We start from the raw sequence: 27081 nt of genomic DNA on the forward strand, positions 1-27081 counted from the left end.
AAAATCTTTAAAAAAAAAATAAAAATAAAAATAAAAAAAAAAGAACATGACTCCGCCATAAAAAAGAATGAACTCTTGCCTTTGCAACAACATGGATGGAGCTAGAGAGTATATACTGCTACGTGAAGTAAGTCACTCAGAGAAAGACAAACACCGTATGATTTCCTTCGCAAAAAAAAAAAAAGCAAAAAAACGCGTAAAGAAAGATGAAGAGACAAACGAAAAAGACTCTTCAATACGGAGGACAAACTGGTGGCTGCCATAAGGGAGGTGGGTGGGGGGATGGGTCAAACAGATGAAGGGGATTAAGGGCGAGCACTTGAGGAGCACCGAGGAACGTGCAGAATTGTCGAATCTTTATACTGTACACCTGAAACTAATATAACAATGGGTGAATGATACTCAAATTTTAAAAAACGGTTAAAGTGGTAAATAAATAAATAAATATAGAGCTTTACATGTAGTAGGGATTCAATAAATGTTCTTGAGGAGACTGATTAAACACACTCCCAGGAGTCACGCTCTCGGAATTCGACACCAGGAACAGAAATCCATTTAAAAAAAAAAAAAAATTACAAATATAACACCTCAAATAAAAGAAAGAAAATGGCATTTCCAAGCCAAAAAAAAATCATACCTTACACCCCTGGCCCAGGAAAACGGAAGTGGCTACATTTCCAGGGAAATCACATGAACAGAAATGAAAGAAAAGGTCCATTCTCTTATCTCACAAGATTGTTCCCACAGGCCTTCTCCTCTTTCTGCAAACTCCCTGACATTTCTCTAACCAAGTCGGAGCCAGCAAAACAACAAGGACATTAGCTTTATGGCCACCTGGTAACCGTGGTTACCTGGTTTGATTCCTCCTTTACCTATGACAGTCTGCACCATCTAGGGCAAATTATTCAACCTCTCAAATGATTCAACCTTTGAGCCAAACCTTCTTCACGTAGGTTTTTAAAAGATAAGCTAAGGTCTACTATAATTTGGGGGAGAGTTTAAACAAAACTCCACTCAAATAGAACAGCGTCTGATCTAGAAGACAGACGGGAACTCCAAGTTGCTGTGAAAAATGACTTTTACAAGCAGAAGGGAGTGGGAACAAGAAGGTTAAACTAGGCAAAAAAGCATGCTGTTTACTGCTAGGTCACTGTCCTCAGAAGACAGCAGGGGTCCATCAGGCAGATGACTGACTAAGTTAAGAACCCATTTCTGGGAGAGCCCCAACTGTTACTAAGTTAAGTCTTGGTTTGGTGACATGGGCTTAGCACAAGTGACTCCATTTGGAGTCTTCTGTCTTGTTTTTAACAATATAAAATGGAGAAAAGAACATAGAACTAGTTCATAGAGCTGTGGAGAAGATTGAGAGCAATGTTCTAAGATTATACAACTAGCTCATAGCAGACATTCAAAGAGGACTTCTGTTTGTTCTTTGGGACCATTTTTTCCCTATATTTTCTGGTAAGAAAATCAAGCTCTTGCTTCTAGTGATTCCCAGAACTTATCTGGGCACCCAGATCGACCATGGAAGAGATAGAAGATATGAGATATGAGATACCCCTAGAAAGGTTCAATTAGGAAAGGTTTCGAAGAGAAAACATCACAGCAGCAGAATGGGGACAGAGCACTGGACTGGCCAGGAAGAGAGATGGCTTTTTCTCCGAATGGAGAGCTGAACTCTTGAACCGACTCAATGTGTTTTCCTTTGTTCTGCCTTCGCCTGGACTAGCCCAGAGCAGTGGGCGGATGGATGTCATTGCCTATTTCCTCCCCGTTGTTTTTATAGACCTACATTTTGAGAGGGCTAATTGTTGGAGTCCTATTCCTTCTTCCCCACAAAGAAGAGAGCTTTGTTCAGCAATTAAATCAGGCTGTCTGAGATGGAAAGCCTTCCATTTTAGAGCAAGGTTTGGCCCCCAAAGTCAAAGAAACGTTGCCTCTTTTTTATGGAGCGGACCATGGTTTCTCCCTCCGAGACCGAATTGGATGTTTCTGTCCTTCAGAAACACTGGTCCCTCCATGGCCTTATATGGGGAGTGAGACCCGCTGCCAGCCTAGCAGACTTCTTGTTTCAACTTCCAGCGAATGAACACAAGCAGACTGCCTCCGGTTTATCCATATAACAGCCTCAGACCTCTCTCTTTACCTTGTTTGGGACTTCTCAAATTTCAGATTCATAGCAAGGTAACCTCACCAGCCACTGAGCTGCCATCCACGAGGTCTTTTTGACATCCAGCTTTGCAGAACAGACGTATTTTTCTCCAGCCTTCTAGAGCCCCTGAGAAAGGCTCATTGCTGTTCTTTTAAGTGATTGTCTGCTCCGAGATTAAAGGGTTTTGTTCTGTGGTTTTAATCCGAGCGTAAACCCCTTCAGTCCTTTCTTTGGGAAATACTGGCCAAGTTCCGTGGTGCAAGTCCTGTGGCAAATCCACCCTTTCAGCTGGAGACTCGGGAGCTTGGGTCTGGCAGGGTGGACAGCCAGCCCCACGAAGCACCCAAGGAGAATGGCAGGGTTGACGGCGGAAAGCAGGAGGCTGCGGGATCTCGAGGAGAATCTTCGAGAAGAACCAGAGGAGTCAGCCTTCAGGAGGGGAATGAAACTGTCTTCTCAGCAGCAGCAGCTGAGAGCTCTTCCCTGAAAGCCCCATGGAGCTCTGCCCCCTCACATGGCACTGTTTTCTCTCTCTTTCTGGGGAGGTGACTCTCACTGAAAAAAAAGAGCTAGATTGGGGGGGGGGGCAATCTGGTTTGGTCCCAGCTGCTACTATGCCGGAGACGACTACCGCCCTGCGGACCTCCGTTTCTACATCTGTTAAGTGATGGAGTTGACCGAGAGCCCCGAGAGCCTTCAGGGAATCTAAGCTTCTAAGATGAGAAAAGCTCATATTACAACGTGTTTACCCTCCTCTCTGATAAGAACTAATTTTTTCTCCTGCATCTCCTATAAAAGTTCCTCCTAGCACGTAGCACAGTGTTGGACCGTAACAGGAACTCTGAATTCTGACAGAGTTAATGAATGAATGAATGAATGAACAGACGAATGAACCCGATTTAACCCTGCTCCTGGCGCTTCCGATTAGTGCCACCCTGGGGAGCCCGGGCCCCAGACAGCAATGTAGCCTGCCTTTGTCCTTAAATGCCCTTTGCAGCTTCTCATTCCTAATCCCTTGTGAGCTGTGGATTTAAAAGACTAAGAATTACTTGTCCACCTATAATCTGCTTGTCGTCCTGGTGTAAGAAAGCCCAGATTCTTGACTGGGGCTAGGGTGTATTTTGGGTCCAAGTGACCCAGACTGCCCGTTGAGGGCAGCTTTTCCTGGGAGGTGTGTCTTTCTGAAACTGAGTAGCAAGCAGGTTGCTCCAAGGAGACCATAGTGTCTCTAGAAATTCCCTTCCCCTTTGACCAAACCCGTCCTCCGGGGGCCTCTAGTGGGCCTGATACCTTGGAGAACAGAGTTTGGTGGTCATTAAATGTGCTTCGTCTTCCTGTGTCTGGTGCTTTGTTAGTCCCAGTAAGGGATCTGGTGTCACGTCACACTGTGTGTGTGGTCTCTGAGGCCCAGAGAGGCCCAAACAGCTGAGCTGAGGTCACACTGTCCCCTGATGAGCAGAGAGAGAAAGAGCCAGCACTTTAACTCCCAAGCCCTGAAGTTATAAAATGACGAATAACAATGTATGTCACAGCTTCTCCCCCACTCCGCGTGAAGAGATGCAAAGTGAATTAGAAAGAGAGAATAAGGCAGGAGACATGAACAGACACTTCTCCAATGAAGACATGTAAACGGCTAACAGGCACATGAAAAATGTTCATCACCACTAGCCATCAGGGAGATTCAAATCAAAACCACAGTGAGATACCACCTGACACCAGTTAGAATGGCCAAAACTAGCAAGACAGGAAACAACATGTGTTGGAGAGGATGTGGAGAAAGGGGAACCCTCTTCCACTGTTGGTGGGAATGCAAGTTGGTGCAGCCACTCTGGAAAACAGTGTGGAGAGTCCTTAAGAAATTAAAAAGTACTTTAAATTATAAAAACCATACTGAGAATCTCTGAAAATGCAGTGAGCTCTCACTATGGAAAATGACGAACAGTATTTGTTAGAAATTTCAAGTTTTCAAATAAAAATTAGAACTGTAGAAAACACATCTATCATTTCAAGACTGATGGTTTTTCAATGCTTTACGGATTTTCTGACGGGATCAGAGGGCTATTAATCAATGTGATTTTTTAATAATACATTTTGAAACGTGTCAACATTTAGATCTCCATAACTCAGTGAACCAATATTTCCCAAATGACCTATATTGAATGTTACATAATCATGAGTGGATGAAAAATCAATTCAAAGAGCAAGGTCAATCAAATGAATTTTAACGTAACAAGGTATGAAAAGTTCCACTGGTCCATATCCGATCTAATGCCCCAAGAAAACTTTAAAAAACTACCATGTGTCCACTTTGGGTATAGGATCAAAGAAGAATACTCATGCTTTTCTGAAAAGGGTATTGATATACTCTGCCATTCCTATCTATATATCTGTATGAGGCTAGAGCGTCGTTATATCCTTCAACACAAGCAATAAAGGTCTCAACAGATGCAGCACCAAACCAGACACGAGGATTTGCCATCAAGGAGATTTACGAAAACTATAAATGCCATTTTTCTCACCACATATTTTCTATTTTGAAAATCAGTTGTTTTGCATAATACGTTATTTATCACCTGTAATGAGTTTATTTTAAAATAAATTATTAAATACATGTACTTTTTAAAAATTTCATGGTTTTCCTTTCTTTTTTTTCTTTTTTTTTTTTTTTTGGGTGCAAGGCAAGATTTATTAAAAACGCTCTCCGGCGAAGTTTCAGGGCTCAGGAGAAGGGGAGCCAGGAAAGTTGCGCAGGGAGGAGGTGGGCACCCTCGGGCGAGGTTCCGCCACTCTGGAAAGCACAGTGGCGGAAGTCGCCATGGTTTTCCTTTCAAATATGTTATATATGGGGAGAAGTGACCCATATAAACAAGGGCTCTGTTTAAGAGCGTGAAGGAGTCTGAGATCAGAAAGTTGGGGATTGGCCGCTCTAACTTATAGTACTTCGCTTGTTCTCAATTCAGAACATTCCAGTTGTAGCTGAGCTCCACCTTCAATAGAGAGCCAGGACAGAAAAGAAATCCCTGGGGGTTCACAGTGCCAGGGGTTAATCATTAAAGGAGGCTTCCCTCTGTTGGGTGCCCTAGAGGTGTTTCTACCCTGGGGCAATGCACTGTAGGAATTGCTTTGGGGATGGGATAAAGCCTTTGCCTTCTGTTCTCGAAGCAGAGAAACGCGCTGCAAATTGCGAAGGTCAGCAAACTTTTCAGGCTGTTTTCCAAAGACCGAGGATAGAAGTTGAGGATCTGGAACTCTCTTCCCCTAAAACTATCTCGGCAGGTGTACCCCTGGGAAAGTCCTCATGGACACCCAGGAACTGGGTATCCCCAAAGATGCTCGTCTCTAGGCCTTATTTGGAAGAGGTAGATTGGGAAAAGGCAGAACCTGGGACCCCGAAACCTCCCGTCTTCAAGGCTCTGCAAGCATCCTGAATCACAGCCCTTTGAAGAAAATCGGCCCTTCATTTGGATGCAGACAGACCTTTCCACAGCCCCAGGACACAAAAGCCTGCTTGCTGATTAACATGAGACTCAGTCCCAGACCTGTGGTTGGTGATTCATCTGGCAGGGCCTGGTCAGCTGTGTGGTTCTTAGGCTGCGTGACCTGGCATTCTGACGGACCCAGGCCTACCCCGGGTTGTGCCTGGGCAAAACCAAGCGGGACCATAGAGTTCTCCTGGCCTCAGTTCCACATCCGTAAAGTGGGAATAACAATAACTACTTTGCATCGGAAGTATAGGATTGAAAGCTACCACTCTAGAGTTTACTCTGTGCTGGGATCTGTCAAGGTCCCTCTTCATTTATACGATTCAATCCTCACAAAAAGCCTGAGAATTAATTATGGCATTTCTTCACTTCTAAGGAGAAATTTTGTCTACACTTAACACATCCAAAAATTGAATTCTGTCTTGTGTTGGGTGTGCATATGGTTTGTTCTACTTCGCATTTAAAGTTTAAAAAATCTACGGTGAATCTTATAATAAAAAATGCGGCATGAACTTCTCCACTTTATGAATGGGAAACAAGTTAAATCACCTGTCCAAGGCCACACATCTGGACCGCCGTGGGACAGAGCCGGACACAAGACCATCTGTCTCCAAAGCCTGGGGTTGCCTGGTCAGTTCATCCCACCGGCGGACCTGCCTCCCCTCGCCCCACGCAGCCAGGACTTGGAAATGAACTGAGTCGCACCCAGGCTCTAAGTGTCCCCTCTGCCTCGTTACTCACCAAAGGTAGTCACCAGATTATCCAGGTGAGGTATCCTTGGTTCAGTTTATCCAACGGGCGGGAGGTAGAGTCGCTCCGATGCCTGCAGCTTAGTTAAGGCCTCAAAGAACTGAAAAGGGACAGCTTACCCGTACCCCCCACCCCCCCCACAGCATCGAGGAGCCACTGGTAATGCAACGTCATGAAGCATGTTGTATATGGGGACGCCTCTCCACTGAGCCCACCCCCCCACCACCATTAGTTTCTTTCTTACAGTCCCCCCCACCCAGCCCACCCCAATCTGCACATCCCCCTGTGCGCTGAATCTTATGGGGCTAATGATCCCTGCACACGACAGACATGAGGCTCCCGCGATCGGCATGCGAGCCATTGAATATCGCCAAAGACTTCTCTCCGGGAGTGTGCAAGCAACCCTCTTTAGTCCTAAGTAGCAGAAGTCCTACACTTTGGTGTCCTTCTGTGGTCTTGACGGGGGTTCTCTTTTAGTATATGGTCTTAGGAGTACGTCAGAACCTACAGGTTGAAACCAGTGCCTTTATAAAGATTACCTGAACCATCGGTGCCTTGTGAAGACCTGCTCACCTGCCAAGAAAATCTTGATCTAAACCCACTCACGCTGTGTGGGAAAAGGAGAGCTCGAGAGGAAGTCAGTAAGACAAGCTTCACAACCCACCCCCGCCAGTCTTCAGTTGCTCCAGCTTTAGCTTAAAAGAGGGCAGCAAGGGGCGCCTGGGTGGCTCCGTGGGTTAAACCACTGCCTTCGGCTCGGGTCATGATCTCAGGGTCTTGGGATCGAGTCCCGCGTCGGGCTCTCAGCTCAGCAGGGAGCCTGCTTCCCTCTCCCTCTCTCTCTGCCTGCCTGTCTGCCTACTTGTGATTTCTCTCTGTCTGTCAAATAAATAAATAAAATCTTTAAGAAAAATAAAAAAGACAGCAGTGGTTTGTGGTGCAGAAGTAAAAGCCTCCGGGAATCTGGAAGAGTCTGTGTTTTTCTTATCGCTCTGGACGTGTTTCCAATCCGTCTGCTAGGGTAACTGCAGGGGTGGGGGTCAGATTGGTGGCAAAGTTTCTCAGCCTGTTGCTTTCATTTTACTCACAATGGTTGTTAAGGACTTTGAAGGTAAAGTATTTATGTTGTGGAAACTCATTACTTCCTTTGTGGTTTCTTCTACTGCTTTTAAGTTTGATTTTCGTCCACCCAATATTTTCTTCTCCTTTTCAACAGTCTGATATTTGTTAACACTTTGGTGTTTGGAGGGTGCAATGCTACAGTCTAATTAACTGCCTCTTTTCAAACAGTGGGCTATGTTTCCCAGTTCTGCTTAGTAAATAATCCCAAATTAAAATACTCCCAACAATGCTGGTGAAAAAAACGTTCAATGAGTCATTAGCAAAGTGTGACTGGAGTGTCGGACCGGCTGGTGGCTCCCGGTAGCAGGTCTGGACCACTCAGCCCCAGCAAGAGAGAGTCCCACAGCTCTGTTTACTCAGATGTAAACCCCTCCTAAGGTCCCACTTGCCTGCTCCCCACCCCTCCTGGCCTCCCACCGTCGACGGCACAGTGCCACCTGCTGCTTCTTGGAAGTGCCGGTAAAATTCTTGGAACTCCTGCCCAGATAGGTTTTGGATATTACCTGGGGATTTCCGAAACCCGGGCCAGGACTCCCATGTACTCCTGCTGGGCTGCTGCCGACCACTCTAAAGACCCAGACCACCTGACCACCAGCTGAGCACCACAGGGAGCGTGACGGAAGGGACAGCCCATGCTTCCCAGCCCCACGGGCGTAACGCTGAGCGGACCCCTCACCTGCTCCCCTAACTCACATTACTGTGGGGAGACCACATTCACTCACAGTTAAAGCCACACACTTTAGAGTCCCAGCTACCTGGATTTGAATCACCAAAATCTGCTTGTCAAGGCAAAGACAAAGTTACCGTCATGGAGTCTAAAATTCTGCATCCGTAAAACGGGCAACAAGCTCACCCCGTAGGGCACCCCGAGGAGGACCCCAAAGACGGTCAACTAAATCTTTACCACTGTGGTGGTGAGTACTTGGCCTAATGGCTTCATCTGCTACTGGGGAATTCCTAGTGTGGTCTTCCCGGTACAAAGAGCCACAGCGTGTCTGGCTCGTATTTCGGACCTCGGGAATGGATCCGCTCCTCTGGCGTTCACCCTCCTGCAGCTTTCCGCCTCTTTCTCCGCACCCCGCCCCCACCAACCCGTTCACCACTTCATCCATATGTATTCAGTCATTATAGCCCTGGCCCAAGGCGCACACAGACATACCACGGACGTGCCCAAAGGTCATGACACTGACCTTTTGTCAGTATCACGTGTGGGTCAGGCCCGGCCACGGTGGGCGTTGGCGCTCCGGGCGCCAGGCGAGGCCCGTTACCCCGACGCTCTGCCCCACTGTGCCGGGGACAGATCACCTCGGACGTCACTTCAACACGGAGGTGCCGGGCTGCTGACTCCTCGTCTCCTCACACCAGGGCCAGGAAAGTGGGAGCCAGGCCTACTTCTGGAGCGCACCCGTGGGGGCCACGGAAGGCACATCACACCCAGTGAAGGCACCGTGGGTCACCCAGACGCTGCCCGAAGGACACGCTCGGGGCTGCCTTCGGCCGCACGCGGCCCCCAGCCCTGCCCGAAGAGGAGGGTCCTCGTCCGTGGAGAGGGCGGCGCGGACGTCCAACAGCCGGCCTCAGGCACGCCCCAGTGGCCCGAGCAGCTCGAGCGCGCTCCCCCCCCATAGAAACTGGAAAGGGGCAACAAGAGAGTTGGTGGGGGATCAGGGACATGAACGGAGCCCAGACGCGAACACCCACTGGCTTCCTGGAATTCTGCCTGGGACCGTCCGGAGCGGCCAGGCCTGAGTGGGTGAGCGCGCGCCTGCGGAAGGGGCTGTGGGGCCGGGGGTACGATCGCGGGCCGTCATGTGCGCGCTGGAGGCACATCCCTATCGCCGTGGACCAGCGTCGGCAGGGGGTGCCCACACGTCCACTCTAAAGGACGGGGACGTTGGGCGCCTGGGGGCTCCGTTGGTCAAGTGACCGCCTTCGGCTCAGGTCGTGATCCTGGAGTCCCGGGATCGAGTCCCACCTCGGGCTCCCTGCTCAGTGGGGAGGCTGCTTCTCCCTCTGACCCTCTCCCCTCTCGTGCTCTCTCGCTCGCTCGCTCTCTCAAGTAAATAAATTAAAAAATAAATAAATTTTAAAAATAAATAAAAAAATAAAGGATGATGACAAGAGCCCGGTGGAGGCCACTCGGTGTACGGACCACAGGGTTGACTGAAGACTTTTCTCCGCCCTCCCCCGCCGCCTCCCCCCAAGAAAAGGATCAGAGGCACCTCATCAGCGAATTTCAACCAGGTATTTTATTGTTCTGGCAACTGCAAAATATACAAATTTCTGAAAAGCGTCCCCCGTTTGAAAGCTGGCACAGCCTCACCCCAGGTCATTAATTCCGACAGTGGACAGAACACAGAGGAGTCATGAGTCACACGTAAAAGGCCCCCAAACCAACCCATGCACAACGAAACCCGATCTATACAGCTTTCTCTGTTCAGGCTCCCTTATACATATTAAATAAATAAATAGCACATCTGCTATCAAAATAATAAAAAAATAAATTTCAAGTATTACAAACGAAAACATCATTGGTGCGGTTGTTTCTCTTCTCCCCATGGAGGACGAGCTTCGCCCGTGGTCTCAGGACAGGATAAGGACGGGGGCGAGCCCACCCCAAAACAACGATGCCGAGTTAACAAAATTGGTCCCAGATATTTTTCGGAGGGTAGGGGGTGAGAGGCGATAGTCAGAGCAGCCGGAGCCCCCCCCATGACCACAGCTCAAACACGCCCTCCGTCCGGCGCCTCGAGTCAGAGAGCGGCTTTCCGTCGGGAAGCACTGCGCTCTCTCTGGGGTCTCGCTCCTCGTCTCTGCTGACATCCTCTGGCCCCATCGGGCCTGCACAAACGAATGTTCGGGATGCTCGCTTCCGTAGGTACGGACCTCAGCAGTGGAGGCTGGGGAGGGCACCCGCACACAGCCCCAGGGGATCGGTGGGAAGGGTCAAAACTCAGAGTCGGCTCTGGTGGCCAGTGTGACAGGGTGGCCAGAAAGAGGGACTCTAGAAAGCTGTGCGCCGCAGGCCCTTCTGTCTAAAAAAACGACCCACCTACCAGCACACGCTTGTGCGCACACACTCGCCATCTACTGAGACTCAAGGTGGCAAGAAAGGGACAATAACCCATCTTCGGTCACACACGAACACAGATGTCAGACATCATCTCGGGCAAAGTGCCCGACTGGGGAAGAATGGGGAAGATCTGAATGTTTCGGTGTGAAATCTGTGAACTTGGTTGTACGGTATCAGCAGCACGTCCCAGTGCCCCACTGAACCCCAAGCAGAGAAACATGCGTTGTCTGACCCCCGCTCTGGATGTGGGAGCCCCCCCACCCCCACCCGACCCGACCCCCAGTACCTCTCTCGTCAGCTCAAAGGGGAGAGACTGTCAAGCTTGAAAGCAGAGGGTGGGCCAGGGAAGTGACCTTTGGCACCAGCTTTTGGAGATTCTTCAAAGGGTCATTTGGACAAATTCTACCACAGAGTCTCCAAATCGTTTCTTCTGGGGCCTCTGGACGCCTTGTCATCCCCAGTCCACGGAGACAGCAAGGAGAAACCAGGAGACAGAAGCTACAGGTATTCAAAACCACAGGTCCCACAGCCTGCTCTGAACCACCCCCCAAAAGGCCACAGGAGCCATGAAGGCAAGCGAGGACATACCCTTCTTCGGAAACCCAAGCAGCCCAGCCCCGGGCCGGGTGTAAAACAGACGCTCCACGAAGACAGGCAGGATGGAGCTCAGGCCTGCCAGGAGCCCAGAGTCTCTTGGAGGAAGCAGCTGCAGGTGTTGGGGGGGGTGACCCGGCTGGGCCACCAGACCCACCCGGGAAGCGCAGGGTGACAGTGAACATCCTGATGGGAGGAGGCCAGAACTCTGTTCATCTCTGCTCTGCCTCCGGGTCAGTCGGGCACGGATCCGAACAACCTGCTGCCCGGCTGGTTGACTGGGGTCCCTCTGAGCTCCCCATCTCATGCACACGCCGTTCCCCACGTGCTTTCCGAGCTCCGGCACCCAAGGGCACGAACCCCAAACATGGAAGTTCCGGAAGAAAAGGTGGAACTTTCCTGTCCGCCTCCTGCCAGCTAAAAAAGTGCCAAAGCAAGCAGGTCCCGGAGAGCCGTCTCGCCCGTGCCTCGGGTCCAGGCAGGAGAGCAGAGACCGCAGCGCGGCCTGGGCAGGCGAGGCCCTGAGGCTCTTCCGGCGCCATAGCTCCTGTTGCTGATGCGGCCAGACTGTCCTTGAGCGTCTCCAGAAGCAGAATGCGGACCCAGGAGGGAAGGTGTGGCCCGCAGCAGGGTGACGGCCCATCGGACACCCGGGTCTGGCTCCGAGCCTTCTCTCTTCGGCCTCCGGCCCAGCCCGGAGCAGGCCTGAGTTCTCCCTTCACGAGGCAGCGAGCGTCCGGGCCGCGATGCACAGAAGAGCCTTGAGAACGTTCTCCCCGTCCCTTTCCTCTTCAGCAACTGGGATCTAGGCCCCCCTTTTAATTTTAGGATTCTGGAGCCAAGCGTCTTCTCCCCACGCTGGGAACATACCAGGTCAGGATCACAGAAACGAAACAAAACAAGACAGCATGAAGGCCGACGCCCCCTCCTTGGGGTCTTCTCCCAGTCCCTCCTCCGTGGCTCATCGTCCTCTCCCGGCCACGTGGAGGGTCCGCGGGACCGGGGATGGCGTGGGACGTGGGCAGCCGCGGCGTAGAGCCCACGCACGCACGCGGGAGAGGCCTCGTGGGGTCTCGGCTGCCCCGCCAGGGTCGGGGGCACAGTTCTCTCCGACCAGGCCTCTCTTCCATACCACCCACCCCACTCCAGAAGTCCTTGGGATCCCGGCCGCGGGCAGACGGCAAAAGCACTACGTAAGCTGCAGGATTGGAACTGGGATGGAGCCGCCGGGTCGGCCTCAGTGTGTCCTCGCGTCGATGCCGCTCTGGGCGCCTTTCATGTTCTGTTTCCAGGAGAAGAGAGGGCGAGGAAGAGGGATCGTTACTTCTTGTCCACGAGGCTTCGAGAGCCAACGACTAAAGCCATGCAGCTGAGATGACCCCCTCCGTCACACAAAGAGCACAACCCGGAAGAGCATTGTCGCCAGACAGGTGGAAGACAGCCCAGGTGGGCTCCAGGACCACAGTGGAAGTCATGCCCAGCATCACCCGGAGAAGGGCCCAGGCGAGGGCCCCCGGGACAGAGGCCTGACATCTGCCTCTAGGAGGCGGGGAAGAACAGGCAGCCCTCGTGGGTAGGAGCTCCGGGCAACAGCCTCCGCCAGCGCCAGGAGCCCTCCAGCGCACTGAGAGCCATGAAACCGCCTGTCCCCACGGAACTCCAGCCGCTCTGCAGCCAGGCAGGAGATGCGCCGGGAGCCCTCCAGAGAGGCAGGAGGCTCTTCCCCCAAGGAGATCGTGCACCCCGGCCCTTGGATGCCAGATTCTATCTAGGAGCATGGGCTCGGCAGCCAGAACATGGGTGCCGCTGGCCGCCGGGAGGGCCCGGGGAGGACCCACCCTACCAAGCCAGGCAGTGCCCCCGAGCTCTCTTCCTGTTCTAACAAAAGCAATCCTTGCTGGAAGTCCCACCCCTACAAAGCTGACCAGGATCAAATCCCCTTAAGCAGACTTTTCAGGCAGCTGGGGACAGATGGCGGCCACCACTGCATGGCCGCGGGCTCTTCGCCCACCCTTCACCCACCCCGCCAAGAAAGGGAACACGGGTTTTTCAAAGTGTTCTCTCGCATCCTGTCTCCGCTGAGACCGTCTGCGGGGGGGGGAGGTGCGGTGGACTGAAGGGGGGAGCGGAACCCGGGCACACGGGGTGCAGGGACCCTGGCAGCGTCCCCACCCCGGGCTCCCATGCAAAACCAAGGGCCCGCGGTGGGGACACCTGGAGAAGAGCCAGGGCTCAGCCCAGGCCTCCTCCTCCACCTCCTGTCGCGGGTTCACGAGGTGGTGCCTGCTGGGTGGGGGTCTCCCTGGGAGGACCCCTAAGCCTTGCAGCCTGCTCCAGGAGCTCCAGGAGCTGCCCAGGCCCCCGCGGCAGCTGGCTCCCCCCGGCCCTCGGACCTCTCACGCCCACGGCTCCGCGCGCCCGCGAATGAGGACAGACGTAACAAGGACACTGGGGCGTGCAGGCACGGGGCACGTCACATCACGCACGCATGGTGCCCTGGCTCAGGCCGTATGGAGGGAAATGACGGGGAGAGAGAGAGAGAGAGAGAGGACCTTGAGACAATGGTGCTGCTTTGAAACAACACGAGTTCTCCGGCATGGGGTGCATGAGTCACAGACTTGACAATGGCCAGTCCTCACACAGACCGATGCCCCGACAGGCTGAGATGCCATGACCCAGGGAGCGGTGGAGGGGACAGAGAGGGACATGCACCGAGCCATTTACCTTGCCAAGGTTAGTAAGGAGAAAACTTTGAGAAAATGTGACAAACAGTTCGTCTTTCAAGCATAGTGAGGGGAAGGGAAGAACATGTCGGGAAAGAACAGAACAAAACATCTTTAGTAGCAACTCCTTTGTCGCGTGTGCACTTGCAATTTAAAAATCAAGGATGCGTGAGGTCCTGCCTCCGGAGCACTCGCGCCGCCCGAGGGGGAGGACGGCAGGTGCGGCTTCTGACCAGGCTGGCGGGCCTGTTCCACCAGGGAACTACGGCGGCCGGTGTCCTCAGGCCAGCACCCGGGAGCTCCCATGGGCTGTCCCCACTCCGTCTCTCGCTGCTCCTGCTGCTTGTAAGAAACCCCCTGGCCTGTGCAGAAGGAGCGGGGGTGGGGGAGGGGGGCGTCCAAATGCAGAAGGAGCACAAACGCAGTGCCTCGGGCATCCCAGCGGAGCCCAGGGCACCGTCTCTGCCGTGGTAACGGCTAGTGTCCGGCCGGGCACGGACAGTGCACCGCCAGCCACTCTGCTAAGCGCTACGTCTATATTCTCATGTCCAAAACACCACGTACTGTTCCTGCATCCACGTTACAGATGAGGAAGCAGAAGTGCTAGAACTGCCCAGAATTCCAAAGATGGAGGGTGTTAAACCAAGACCCAAACCAGGCTCGGCTGGACTTGAGCACTGAGAAGTGGGTACCTGCCACCTCGGACGTGGGCTCACGCTCCCAGGCAGGGCCGGACACTGGGACCCCAGAGTGGAATGCAAGTGGATGGGTGCAGAGGACATGCTTTTGCTGAACTGGAGGGATTCCAGCCGAAGGCACTATGAGCCACAGAGACGGTCAAGTTTCACCTTAGGAGGTGGGGGGACGTGTCCGAGAGGCACCCTGCAGCAGGAAGGTTTCTTCCCTGGTCACCCCAGGCCACGGCTCAAAAGGAGCAAGACCTGCACGGGATGCAGAAGTAGAAGGCTCCAGATCCGAAGGCCAGTTTCACCAGAACGCCTGCTCTAGAAGCCCTCGGTTACAGTGCCTGGCTGCCAGGAGGTACCACACAGGGGACAGATCGTCTTTAAGACAGAACTCCCCCCAGTAAGGAAACACCCTAGCTGCAGAGGGCAGCTGCAGGGGAGAGCCTTCTAAACTGAAGACATCCAAGCAGCTCTGAGCAGTGCCCCAGGGGCCTCAAACGTCAGGTGCCCGGGCCAGGGGTAGGTGAACAGGACCTGAGTGTCCCCAAAAGCCAGCAGGGAGAAGGCAGTCAGCCTTCGGGAGAGGGAGACGACCCATTCATGTCCCGGCTCTGCTACCGACCAGCTGGACGGCCTCGTTCATCTGGTAAAAAGGGATAAAACTACCCTATGGACCTCCTGGAGTTATTTTAAGGCCCAAAGACATGGAACACAGGCAAGCAAGCCCGCTTTCCATGAGCCATAAAGGATCGCAAAACAGATTTCGCCGCCGTTGGGGCGACCTAATCTAAGCACGATGTTAAACACCTATTGTCCAAGCACGAGCCACACTTCCAAGCTTGCAGGCCGAGCTCCTCAGCCAGTTCCATTCCTGCACCCATGACTCAGGTGACCCAACCAGCAAAAGGAAGGATGGGCAGGAGTGGGACCTGCAGGACTGGGGAAGGGGACAGATCATGGCGCCTGTTAATGGAACTCCAAGACAGAAGGCCTCGGCTCCTTCTGTGGTGGGGACCACTGCAGCAGTGGAGACTCTGAATTCTCTAGCAGCTGCTTGGTCCTGTGGACACCTAGCCGGTTCTGGGATAACTCCAGCGAAGGACAGGGGAAACCAATGGGTCTGAGTCAAGTGGTGCACCCACTTCCAGCCATGACCCTTCAGGCTAAGCAGATGCTGGTACAGGACAACCAGATCCACAGCAATGGTTCCCAAACCGACCTCCAGAGTACCAGGGTCCTGGGGCGCCCAGGGGAGCGGGTGTCTGCTCGGACAGAAGGGAGAGCCTACGGGGCTGCAGGCGCACCACAGTCCCCCCCACCAGAGTCTGTCCTCTGTTCTGCAGACGAGGCTCTGGGTTACTTTTCAACATGAAAGGCCTCTCCTAGGGCAGGTACAAGACTTAAAAAACGACGCATCAGGCATAAGACCTAGCCTGGTGCCCAAATCAGAAAAAAGCAGATTTCTGTCAAGCCGGGACCCCTGCAAGCAGCAACAGTAACCAGGAGCCCGAGGGACACACAGGAAGCCGGCTGTGGCCGATGGCGGCAGCAGGACGCCCTGGAGAGAGCTGGGCCGGGCGGCTTCTTGCCTCTTTTTCTAAAAATTCATGAATCCCCCTCCGCCTCCCCCAAGGCCATCTTTCTCTGTCACAGAGGACAAACACTGTCACGGTCCTGCACACTTTATCAGGCAGGAGGCCAAACTGGCAAGCACGGACAGAGAGATACGAGTAGCAAAATTATCCAGAGAAAAATACTTACAAACAGGCCTTCCCTAGCAAAGGCTGCAGAGAGAAAAAGTGGGAGAGAGAGAGAGAGAGAGAGAAGTCAGTAGAGGGACAGCATAGAGGCCCCAAGTCATCTGAAACCAGCACGTTCTCTGCTGGGATGAAGCCGTGCAGACCCTCCCGCCGGGCCCCACGCGACGGCTGCCAGACTCCGAGGATTTTGAATCTCGAAGGGCGGTCCCGTCCAAGCCAGGGGAGTCCTCTGTGACCCTGCAGCACAGCCCCAGGTGCCACCCAACGCCGGCCTGGGCCAGTCTCCCCAAGTACGTGTGGCAGCGGCCTCCTGACTTCCAACCGTGACCCCACAATTCACACCAAAACCGAACGTCACCCAGAAACCACTTCGGTTCTCAGTTTTCATCAAAAGACCAGGTAACATCTTACAGGCGGGGGCAGAGACAGACACCAGCGTGCGAGAGGATCAGCACGGAGGACCTCGTCTGAACCGCCTTCTGCAGTACGTGCTCTTTCCCCATTCCACAGATGGGAAAACTGAGGCCTGAAGAGGTTCGGTGGCCTGCCTGAGGTGGCCCAGCACTCCCCACCCCACCGCACAACACCAAGGGCAGACACCAGGAGATTTCAAGGAGCCTCAGCCTGCGACTTCTTTGTGAAGAGCCCAGACATGGTGGGAGGAGGGCGGCAATCTCGAGGTGGCCCTCAAATCCACACCGGGGACTGCTAGGTCTCACGTATTGGCAGAGTCCTGGCTGCCACAGAGAAAGACTGCTCTTCTGAAAATAAATCTTAATGCCCAAGAGCCAACATCTGTCAGCTTTTCCTCTTCCCAGCAAACCCAACAAGTGAAAGCTGGCTGGGTTTTTGCTTTCTGGTGTCTTTATGACCTGGTACTCCGTGACACCCGTGTTGTGTGAGAAGGTGGCCCTCCCCGGGCCACCCTGCGCGTGTGGCCGCCCGGGCTCTACCCCGGCTCTGGAGAAGAACGTGCTTCTCTACAACGGGGCCCGAGAGGGGGCATGTCAGGAAGCTCCTCGACTATCGGCCTAGGACTGAAAAGGCGTCCTCGGGCCACATGTGGCCCGTGACCCAGAGCTGAAGGGACACTCCTGAACGAGGCCTTCGTCTTCCATTTTGTTCGAGGAAAAAAGTATTCAGAAATGTGTGCGGGACACAGACACTTGGCCACTTCTACTCTGCCCAGCTCTGCCCCGTGAAGAACGGCTCCTCAGAAAGGAGGCACGCGTGCGCAGCCGTGGTCGGCGAGGAAGGACCCCAGGGTGCCACGAACCTTGTGGGCGGCGGGTGTCCGCGTGTTGCCCCCTCCCCCACCCACACCCGCAGGCCTGGTCTGAGGCCGCCACGGCCCACGGGGGCTCTCCCCCCGCCCCACCCAGGTTGTGAGAAAGGAAAGGGGTCAACGCACTTGTCCGGGCAGCTGGGAGGGCACCTCCGGGGGCAGGCAGTTGGGCAGGGCAGCGGAGGTAGAAGCCACATGCTCCTCAAAGCTGTTGATGCGAGGCTTTTTGGTGGGCTCAGGGCTGGCTAGTGGGGTGACACTATTGCGTCTCATGAGCGGGTTAGGTCCCTTCTTTGCGTCCTAAGCGAGACAAAGACAAAAGAGAGAAGGCGACAGTTACAAGGGGTGGGGAGGTAAAGGAGCCAAAAACCAGAAAACCAAAAAAACCAACCCCTCAAACCGAACAAAACACGTTTCTCTGCTTCTGGATTTTACGGATTCGAAACTGACCACGGTCCCTAGCTCTGGGACCACAGGGTCGCGATCTGGTCCTGTGACTCCCAGATGGCGAGAACGAGGGAGGGTGTGCTGAGCCCCTTTCGGCCAAAACATTCCGAGATGCCCCCTCGGACCATGCGACATTCACAAGGCAGGCGCGGGCCGGACAGCTCTGCGCGGTCATTCAGGCAGATAATGAGACCTGAGCAAAGAACCTTGCTGCCAGCCTTCGAGAGAGCCGAGAAAGGGAAGCGGAAGCCTGAGTGGGAGGCTCGGGTCCCCACGGAGGGGACAAAAAGGGGGATGTGGGGGGACGGTCGGAGCCGGACTCCCCCCGCTGACCGCGAGCCAAGGTGCACATGGCAGACGGGGTGGTCTCCTGCTCATTACTACACCCTGGCTGAGGACAAGAAATGCAAGCTTCAACCCCCACCAGGAGACCAAAGAGGCAGAAAACCAGAGGTGGGCAGAAACGGCAGAGCCAGAGCCAGACGCCAGCCTTCAGATCAAGTGACAATGCAACGGGAATGAGGACTTTTGTCCCAAGGCCCCAAGACTCTGCAGCCTGCAGAGGGGCCTGAGCGGAGGCCTGTCTCCCTCACGACACAGCCCCGTTCCGCACAATGAGGGGCTCGGGAAGCACCAGAGCCCAGCTGCGGCCCAGCGCCGCCGGCTGAGTCAGGCCGCTTCTCACCCCACCGCCCGGGTTCAGAAGTGGGGGCCGTCACAGGGCCGTGGCTGGCCACCCATCCTCCTTCCCCTTCAGGCCACCAGCCAGGCAATGGCTGCTGGAAGGTGGGATTTTCATGCCAAAATCTTCTGGCCGAGCTCCTTGGGAACAGGGAGGTGGGCGTCCTGCACGGACAGGAACATCACACTCCGTGGAAGAGAAAGGGTCACCCGGCGAAGTGTCGTGGTTTGACAGTCAGTGGAAAGCAAATCCAATGTTCCTTCCCAACCACGCCCGGGCGGCCGTCTGTTCTGCCCTGGGGGACCCCAACCTGGCTGCCTCCCTGAGAAATCAGATGCCACCAGGCCTAGGGTCTCCTGATGAAACCTTCTACCCACTGTCCCTCGAGTCCCTATTTCCCAAGCCACAGCGCCTGTCCAACCCCACCCTTGCCACGACCTCCGTCTTCTTGCTCACTCTGCAGCTAAGTACACAGGTACACAGGTGACTGAGCGATGTGCTAATCCCGTTTGCACCAGTCACTCTAGGACGCGGAGCCTCAGCCACCCCAAGGAAAAGACGCTGGCTGGGCTACAGTTACGCTCACAAGAGCGGACCGTGTCTTCCGCCTTAATACCCACTTCCTGGGTCACGTCGATAGTGGGGGTGGAAAGCGTGAAAAGTAAGGAAAAGAAACCCAGAAGCCACGTAGAAAGACAGGGCGGGACACACACGGCCGGAAAGGAAAGGCAGGGGAGGACCTCACCAAGACCGGCCGATCCCCAACAAACCACTCCAGCGAGAACCCAGGGCTGAAGGGGACACAGGTGTGTGGTTACAGGCCACACCACGTGGGGGCCCCCCCCCCAGGGCCCGCAGCCGCTAGCCCTGTCACACCACAGAGACACCCCCAGGACGGAAGATGACCGCAGGATGGCGGGTGCACTCACCTCTGACCTCTCCCGGTGTGTGCTCACCGACTCCACGTTCAGGTAGATGGACTCCACACGGCAGCCTGCGGGGGTGGGCACAGGGGTTGGCTTCCAGGGCAAGAGGCCAAGCCACTTCCAGCCCTGGAGCCACCAAGAGCCACCATCCCAGGGGAGCAGGATGCGGCACGGGCCACGTCACTAGTCACTACACTCACCGTAAGCGACAGGCGTCAGCTTGAGAACGGTGTGAAGGGGGCACTTCAGATAAGGCATCTCTTCTGAAAAAAAGAGAAAGGGCCCCACGATGAGAGATGAGCCTTGAGGACAGATACTCGCCAGTCCCCAGGGACAGCGTCTGCCACAGACGGCATCAGCACCCTTGGGGTCCCAGCCAAGCACAAGCGTCTCCACCCCACATGAGGCCCCCTCCTGCTCCAGGCAGGCACCTAGCCCAAAGAACGTGATCAAAACCAACCCCAAGCCCACCCTCACACAATGCATTAGAGATTAAAAAAAAAAAGTCATTCCCCAGTTTAAGTGCATGGGGATTCAGGTGAAGCTTGGGTAGACACAGGCTTCAATTTTAAGTCTCATGAGTTTTCTGGGCACTTTGTTCTTTAGAAGTGGACCCAACCCCCGGCCCAAAGCCCCCGGGATGTGAGCAGCTGTCCTGGGACGCTGTTTCACAAAGCCCTTGGGCCCGTCAGACTGTGCATCGAACCGGGCTCTGAAGGCTCTCCCGAGGGCTGGCCAAGAAGCCCTGCGCCGTGACGTCTCCCCTCACACTCAGCAGCACAGCAGATGACCGTGTGGTCTGGGTGGGGAAGGTCTGGGTCTGCAGCACCCCACACTCCAAGGCCAGTTTCCCTCTTCCCTTCTGGGGAGCCCGACAGGCTCCTAATCCCAGCCCCCACCCAGAGAAAGCCTGGAAAGACGGTGGCACCTGCACTCTTGTCCAGGAAGTAGGCCAAGAGGCAACGCAGGACGGCCTGATGGCAGATGACCAGCACATTCTCCTGGCGTTCCAGCTCCATGATCACCGGCTCCAGGCGCTGGACCAGGTCCTGGTAGGACTGCAAAACAGAGGGACAAGGACGTTGAATTAGAGCAAAGGCACATGGCAGGAAGGGTAGGAGCTCGGCCAGTTCAGTCACCTCTCTCCTGTGGTCGGAAACCAGAGGACACGGAATCAACTGAGCACCGGTCACCAGCCAGTGGGGCTTCCATGGTGCCTCCCTTCTGGACACCGGGGGACCCGCTGGCTTCTCAGGAAAGGGGATCGTTCCCCCTGTTGGTGTGGATGTAGAGAAGCAGTCCTCTGAGAGGAATGTAAACCATCCTCTCTCCTGGCTGCTTCCCGATCCTCCACAGGGGGACACGTGCTTACAACGTGTGGGGACGCCAAAGACCACGTGTTGTACGACCCCATTTCTATGAACTGCGCAGAACAGACATCTCCCCGGAGACCCAGAGTAGATCCATGGTTGCCAGGCCCTGGGGGCAAGGAGTCACAGGCTGCAGGTTCTTTTGAAATGATAGAATGTTCTAGAGCTAATGATAATGGTTCCACAGTACTGGGAATATACTAAAAACCACTGAATCATCTACTTTAAAATGGCAAAATTTACGTTATGGGAACTTCTTCTTAATAAAAAGAAATTAAAAAACAAACGGTTGGCCTGTGGCTTTTAAAAAAGACCACCAAGGCTCTCACTCACGCCACTCCCTCCGTGGCTCACTCTCTTTCTCTTATTAATCAGGTTCCAGGAACGGGGCCAGGGCCCCAGAGGAGGTCAGCACCCTGACCATGCGGGAACAGAGACCTAACAAAGACTGAGACTGCCTGCAGACAGCAAGGACCCACTAGGTGTCACCCAGCGGCCTGAAGCAGAGCCTGAGGGCACCCCACATTCCAGAGGCTCTGTCCAGTGCTCCGACGGCCAGACAGGGCCACACGTGGCATCAATTCAATGAGTGCATGTGACCTGAGATGACACATCTGCTTTCTCCTCTGTACCCAAGGGGGGGATCCCTTGTGTGGAGAATGATCGCCCAACTGTTGTCCTCTCCTGCCCCATGAGGGTCTCATCAGAGAAACACCTCTGGCCCTTGCTCCCAGGAGAACACGAGTGCGCTGCTCCCGGAGCTGTGTGCAAGGTTCACCGGAGCATGACAATAGGCGGGGACAGCGCCAGGAACACGCACGGCGGTGGCCGGATGCAGGAGCCCCTCCGCCCCACCTCGCAGAGCTCTCGGGCCGCTGGGCCCGGTCACCTGGGGGGCGGCCGCCCGGGCCCCCGCACCCGCCCTGGGCCAGTGGGGAGCAGGTGCACGTACCTCCCCCGTGGGGTAGCGGTAGTAGTACTTGTCCTGTTCCCGCAGCGCGTACTCCTCGGGGTAGGTGTCCTTGATCTCCTCGTACGTCATCTCCTCACAGACGCCCTGGGGGGACACGCAGAGGTCACGGCGAGGCACCCCCCGCTCCGCACAGCAGCACGTGCGCGTCTGCCAGGGTCTGACTGCGGGCGCCCGGCGGGAGGAGACCGCCCTGCCCCCCCTGCCCGTGCCCCCAGCACCTGCGCCCCACCTCCCCCACCCCACGGCCGAGGGGTCCCGGCGCTCACAGCGTCGATCTCATTGAGCGCCTTCCACTGCTCGTAGGGCAGGCGCAGCGCCTCGGCCGTCTGGATGGTGCTCTTCAGCTGGCTGGTCCACACCCTGAGGTCCTTCAGGTTCTGCTCCTCCACGAACTTGCTGAGGGCGTTCGCGAACTGAGAGGGCGCGGGACAGGGGGACCCGGGCTGGACTCAGGCTCCTGCCCCGCCCCCCCCCGACAAGTCCCACTCCACAACAGGGACATGGCTCTGCTGCCATCAGAACAGCGGGGACGAGCCCGGGAGCCACCGATGAGCAGCCCCCCCCCCGCCCACCCCGCAGGCTCGCCCTCCCCGAGGACCCGGGATCCCCGCCCCGGCCCCCCCAGAGGCGCGCATGTGCACCGCGACTCCCACCGGTCCCTCCGCAGCGCGCCCTGCCCCCGCTGCCCTACCTTCCTGCCCCGGCTGGACAGGCCCGAGTCCCCTCCGATCTTCCCCTGGAGGTTGTGCTCGCTCTCGCCGTGCCGACACAGGTAGATGGCGCGGGGCTGCACGTGGATGTTCATCAGGTAGTACACGATGCGGCTCTGGATGTGGTCCTGGACCCTGTTCACCAGGAACCGCCGGCCCACGTCGATCACCTTGATCAGGGACAGGTCCCTGCAGGGGAAGGCACGGCGCTGACCCGCGGTCCCCGGACGGCGCAGCCCCGCCCTGCCGACCCCGGCCGTCGCCGAGACTCAGCCCCGGAGAACCCCCATGCCCGGCTGTGAGCTCGGTGAGGGCCCACGTGGCGTCTGCTGTCTGGGACACAGAACCGGCCCGCACGCGCGGTCACGGGGCCCCTGCCTCCCAGAAGAGGGGGCCAGCCAAGCGACAGAACATAACAGAAAGGACACAGCAAAGGCACAGGAGCAGGACTGGGCTCGACATACACCTTCCACACCTGGACACAGTGAGCTTATTATTTTAAAAAACATTTCATTTATTTATTAGAGAGAGAGAGAAAATGAGCAGGGGGCAGGGGGCAGAGAGAGAGGGGGAAGCAGACTCCCTCCTGAGCGGGGAACCCGCTGCGGGACTGGATCCTATGACCGCGGGGTCATGACCTGAACTGAGTTAAGCAAATGCTTAACCGACTGAGCCACCCAGGCACCCAAGGATTTTTTTTTTAAAGAGGTTTTAAAAGAGCTGATGAAAGTATCCAGGAGCAAGCACTTTGTGGGGACGGCAAGAAATCACTCAAGCCGGGGACTCAGAAATGGTCACGTCTTAGGAATTACCGATCATATTTGTCCGGGTCGAGGGGCTGATAGCTGGCTTCATAGCAACTGATTCGCTTCATGAAGTCGTCCATAGCTTCCGCTGAGTTGCAATCTTTGTAATCCGGGCTGGAAATTTTAACCTCCTGTAACACCACAAAGAGGCAGCTGATGAATCATGCTGTGAAGGCTTTCTGCTTAGACGAAGCAGGATTTGAGGCTTGCAAACCGGGAAAGTACAGAGCAGCTCAGAATAATGATGACCGTACCCGGCATTTAAGAGGAAAAAAAGAAATAACACCAGGGGTTGAGTCAGAGCCCAATGATTACACTGGGAAGCACCCACGGGAGACAGAGGATTGCTCCCCAGAAGGATGGAGACAGGAAATCCACAAGGATTCTAAGGAACACATCTGAATGGGGCACGCTTCGGGATCGACCCAGTAGCCAGGTGCCCACCAGACTGCCGACCCTCAATTCGAGTTCCGGATAAGCACCGGAGGCGTTACCCACACCAAAAGCAGATTGCTGGTGAGCAACCACCCATGTGGGGCACCACAGGCTTGTAACTGGTCCCCAGTTAGGCTTCTCCAATTGGACCACACACCCCATCCTTTCAAAGGCTTGCTCTCCTGGGAAAGAAGTGAAGCAAAAATGACCCTCAGACACACCATCTCCGATAAGTGACAGGTCTGAGCAACGGGACAGATTGGAGGGAAACTCAGAATTTGTTAACGCAGGTGTTCTTTTCCCCTACAACGTCTAGCACTGCCACAAGAGAGGCTGGCACTCTTCAAAAACCCAAGTTCAGTGGGGGACTAGTGCTTCACGGTGCAGAGTCTCGGTCTGGGAAGATGAAACATTCTGCCCATCAGGAGCTGGTGGGGAGGGGAGGCAGGGTGACCGTGGCAACGGAGATGTGAGCATGCCGAATGCCCACACGCTGGCACACTTGCACGGGTCAGACGGCCAGTTTGGTCTTCTGGATATTTTACCACAGTGAAAAACTATCTAAGTTCCCAAATCCCTTTCCCCCTAGCACGGCCACCGCAGAGAGTGCCATGGAAGGGCCTAAGCCCTGCTCCAGGGCTGAAGCAGAGCCCTGGGTTTCTGAAATGCGGCAAATGACAGGTGTCTCAGTGGAGCACAAGGTAAGCAGCGAGCTCACCGTGGAGCACATGGGGACACTCGCTGCAGAAAATTTAGTTATGTACCTGCCCGAGGCCTCGCTACCAAGCGGAATAGCAGAACCAAACCCAAGAAACACAGCAAAACCCTTTGTTCAGATCACAGCAACTTCTGTACTACGTCCCCATAATTTTGCACCTCCTCCTTTGGACACGCTGAACTAATCCCGACAGACTGTCCACAGTCTGAAGAGCCCTTTCTGAAACATAAACTCATTTCCTAGAAACACTCGTAAGTATTCCCACCGCCTTGGAGAAGAGTTCCGGTGCCAGAAGCCAGTGACTCTCCAGCCACTCTGCGTACAGCCAACCAGAGCATCCCCTGCACAAGCATCAGCCCTGCTTTTCATTAGAAACACGCCAGATTCTCCTGTATTTAAGCTGGAGAGAAAACTGTCTCCTTGGGAAGGTGACCTGTGGTAAAGTCCTTGTGGTAACTGTTTCCATTTAGGATGTATTGCTCTCAAGCGGCAGAATTTAAGAATTGATCAAATTAAGCTGCCAATTACCCTCAGCTGATCTGGGCAAACCTCCCCCTCGGCACCGGGAGAGAAGGGAATGTCACAGATACAGAAGCGGGAAGACTTTTACTGCCTCCATTCTTCCCACAGCTGGTGGCTCTGCCTTTGAAGGGGGCCGCGTCCTATGGAGTTTTACTTGGTCATTCTTACTAAGGACCGTAACAGCTAAAGACTCCAGCCCACTGCCTCCTTCCCCATCTGGAGGGGTAAGCTGCCCTTTGTCCTAAGAAGCCCTGTCCCCCCCCCCCCCCCCCGCCAGGCTGCCAAGCTACCGCCACTCACAGAAACTGTGCTCAGTCCCCTGCTTCATCTCTTACGTCCCACAAAGACTGCTTTCTGGCAACGGTCTGCAGGAAGCCCAGATAAAGCCAATCCAGATCAGAGAACACTTCTAAGTTAAATACCACTTCCTGCCTCCCTGGACCCCACCTCTCACACAACACCAACGAGCTGCGAGAGCCCTCCATTCTCAGCGTCTGGTTATTGCTCTGGACCCTGGTCCCCACTTTCCTCTCTCTGCTGCCCTAGACGGGGGTCCTACGCGCTCTTACCATGATGTTGGAGGCTACAACCATAGGGTCGTCGCACACAGACTCGATGAAAAACACCTGGAAAGAAGCAAAGCGAGAAGTTAGGAAACAACAAATGTGATTAACACGAAGGGCGGACTTTGGTGTCACTCGGATGTCCCCACATCCGAGGAGGAAGGACCCCACTTATCAACACCCAGACACATAAAAGGAACCACTTGCTCAACCCCGAGTCCGTCACGCTCCCCGCTTCCCAGAGGAACCCCTCAGAGCCCCCCAGTGAGAGCCAACCTGCAGGCAGCAGGGCAAGGGCAGTGGGAGTAAAGAACCAGGGCCCCGGACACAGGAATCAGCCCGTCCCCGAGGCGCGTGCTCTCCCTGCTCCTACGTACTCCGGAGCAAGGCAAGGAGTCTGGCTCACCTTGAAATCATTTTCTTTGGCAAAATGAAGGATCATGTGTCTCCTCTCTCTGGTAGTATTGGTGGCATCGAAAACCTGATGGGGAGAAACAAGAGTCTGCACCCAGTTCACTACCTTCCTGGGTCCCTGTGCCACTCCAGCCACCCGCTTCCCAAACTCTCATGCTGAGGGCCCCTGTCCCTGCTGGAGGGGTCCCTGCAGTGGCTCTGGGCACTGCTCTGGCCTGTGTCTACACCTCCCTCCCTCCAGGGCACCATCCGGCTACGGCGCAAGAGACCGAGCTGGCAATTCCCCGGACTCACCGCAATCTGGCCCCCCTCCTTGGTCAGGTAACTTTTGACGTCCCTCAAGGCAGCGAGCGCGCACTGCCTGCAGCACAGAGAGAGAGAGAGAGAGAGAGCACCTGCCTCAGACCAGCCCGGCCCGCGGGGGAGGCGCAAGCGGCCCCCCATCATCATAAGGAACGGAGTGACCAGCCACTCTGTCACTGAGCTGCCAGCCACGGCCCCACAGCCCCGCTCTCAGGGCCACACGGCCGCTGATCTCTGACCGCCGCCCACTGAACTGGACCCCCAGGAGCAGAGCAAGCCGGAGGCCCACAGAGGCCGAGGCCCATCCCAATTGGCTCGCGGAGGTGGGCCCAGACCTCCTCCCCCACCCGCGTCCCCTCTCTCTTGCTGAGCCTGCCCTCGGGGAGCAGCGCAGACCCATGTCCCGGCCCCCGCGGCCACCAGGCCTTACTTGCGCACTTTCATGGCTTCCTCGTTGTCAGGACGGAAGAAGCTGTAAGAGCTGTACTGCTTCACGGCCTCCCGGCGGTACTCGCCAACGTTGAACACTGCAGAGGCAGACACAAGGACCCTCCGCTGAGCCCCAGGGATGAGGGAGCCACACAC

The 27081-nt window shown here is 55.2% G+C and overlaps 1 protein-coding gene across 14 annotated transcripts in view; it reads right to left on the bottom strand.

Moving 5' to 3' along the window:
- Positions 1-27081, bottom strand: part of PFKFB3 (6-phosphofructo-2-kinase/fructose-2,6-biphosphatase 3) — a 143590-nt gene that overhangs the window by 59162 nt on the left and 57347 nt on the right. For 6 of the 14 annotated variants that reach the window (XR_006604439.1, XR_006604440.1, XR_006604437.1 and 3 more), the window contains exons 3-14: positions 26927-27023; positions 26488-26554; positions 26186-26260; positions 25786-25842; positions 23548-23672; positions 22717-22924; positions 22292-22438; positions 22005-22109; positions 20611-20740; positions 19883-19945; positions 19686-19750; positions 17754-17927 (exon numbers count right to left, since the gene is read on the bottom strand). Coding sequence is in view for 8 of the 14 variants with exons in the window: in XM_045072357.1 (XP_044928292.1) it covers positions 13908-13950; positions 16344-16366; positions 17754-17927; positions 19686-19750; positions 19883-19945; positions 20611-20740; positions 22005-22109; positions 22292-22438; positions 22717-22924; positions 23548-23672; positions 25786-25842; positions 26186-26260; positions 26488-26554; positions 26927-27023 (1379 nt within the window). In the remaining 6 variants the exon portion in view is untranslated. Of the gene's footprint in view, positions 1-9737; positions 12456-13897; positions 13951-16343; positions 16367-17753; positions 17928-19685; positions 19751-19882; positions 19946-20610; positions 20741-22004; positions 22110-22291; positions 22439-22716; positions 22925-23547; positions 23673-25785; positions 25843-26185; positions 26261-26487; positions 26555-26926; positions 27024-27081 lie in introns of those variants that run through there. The other 8 variants (XM_045072357.1, XM_045072360.1, XM_004757939.3 and 5 more) reach the window with 3 other exon arrangements.

Source organism: Mustela putorius, unplaced genomic scaffold (assembly GCF_011764305.1).
Source record: "Mustela putorius furo isolate JIRA1106 unplaced genomic scaffold, ASM1176430v1.1 tig00004033_pilon_pilon_pilon, whole genome shotgun sequence".
Taxonomy (NCBI): domain Eukaryota; kingdom Metazoa; phylum Chordata; class Mammalia; order Carnivora; family Mustelidae; genus Mustela; species Mustela putorius.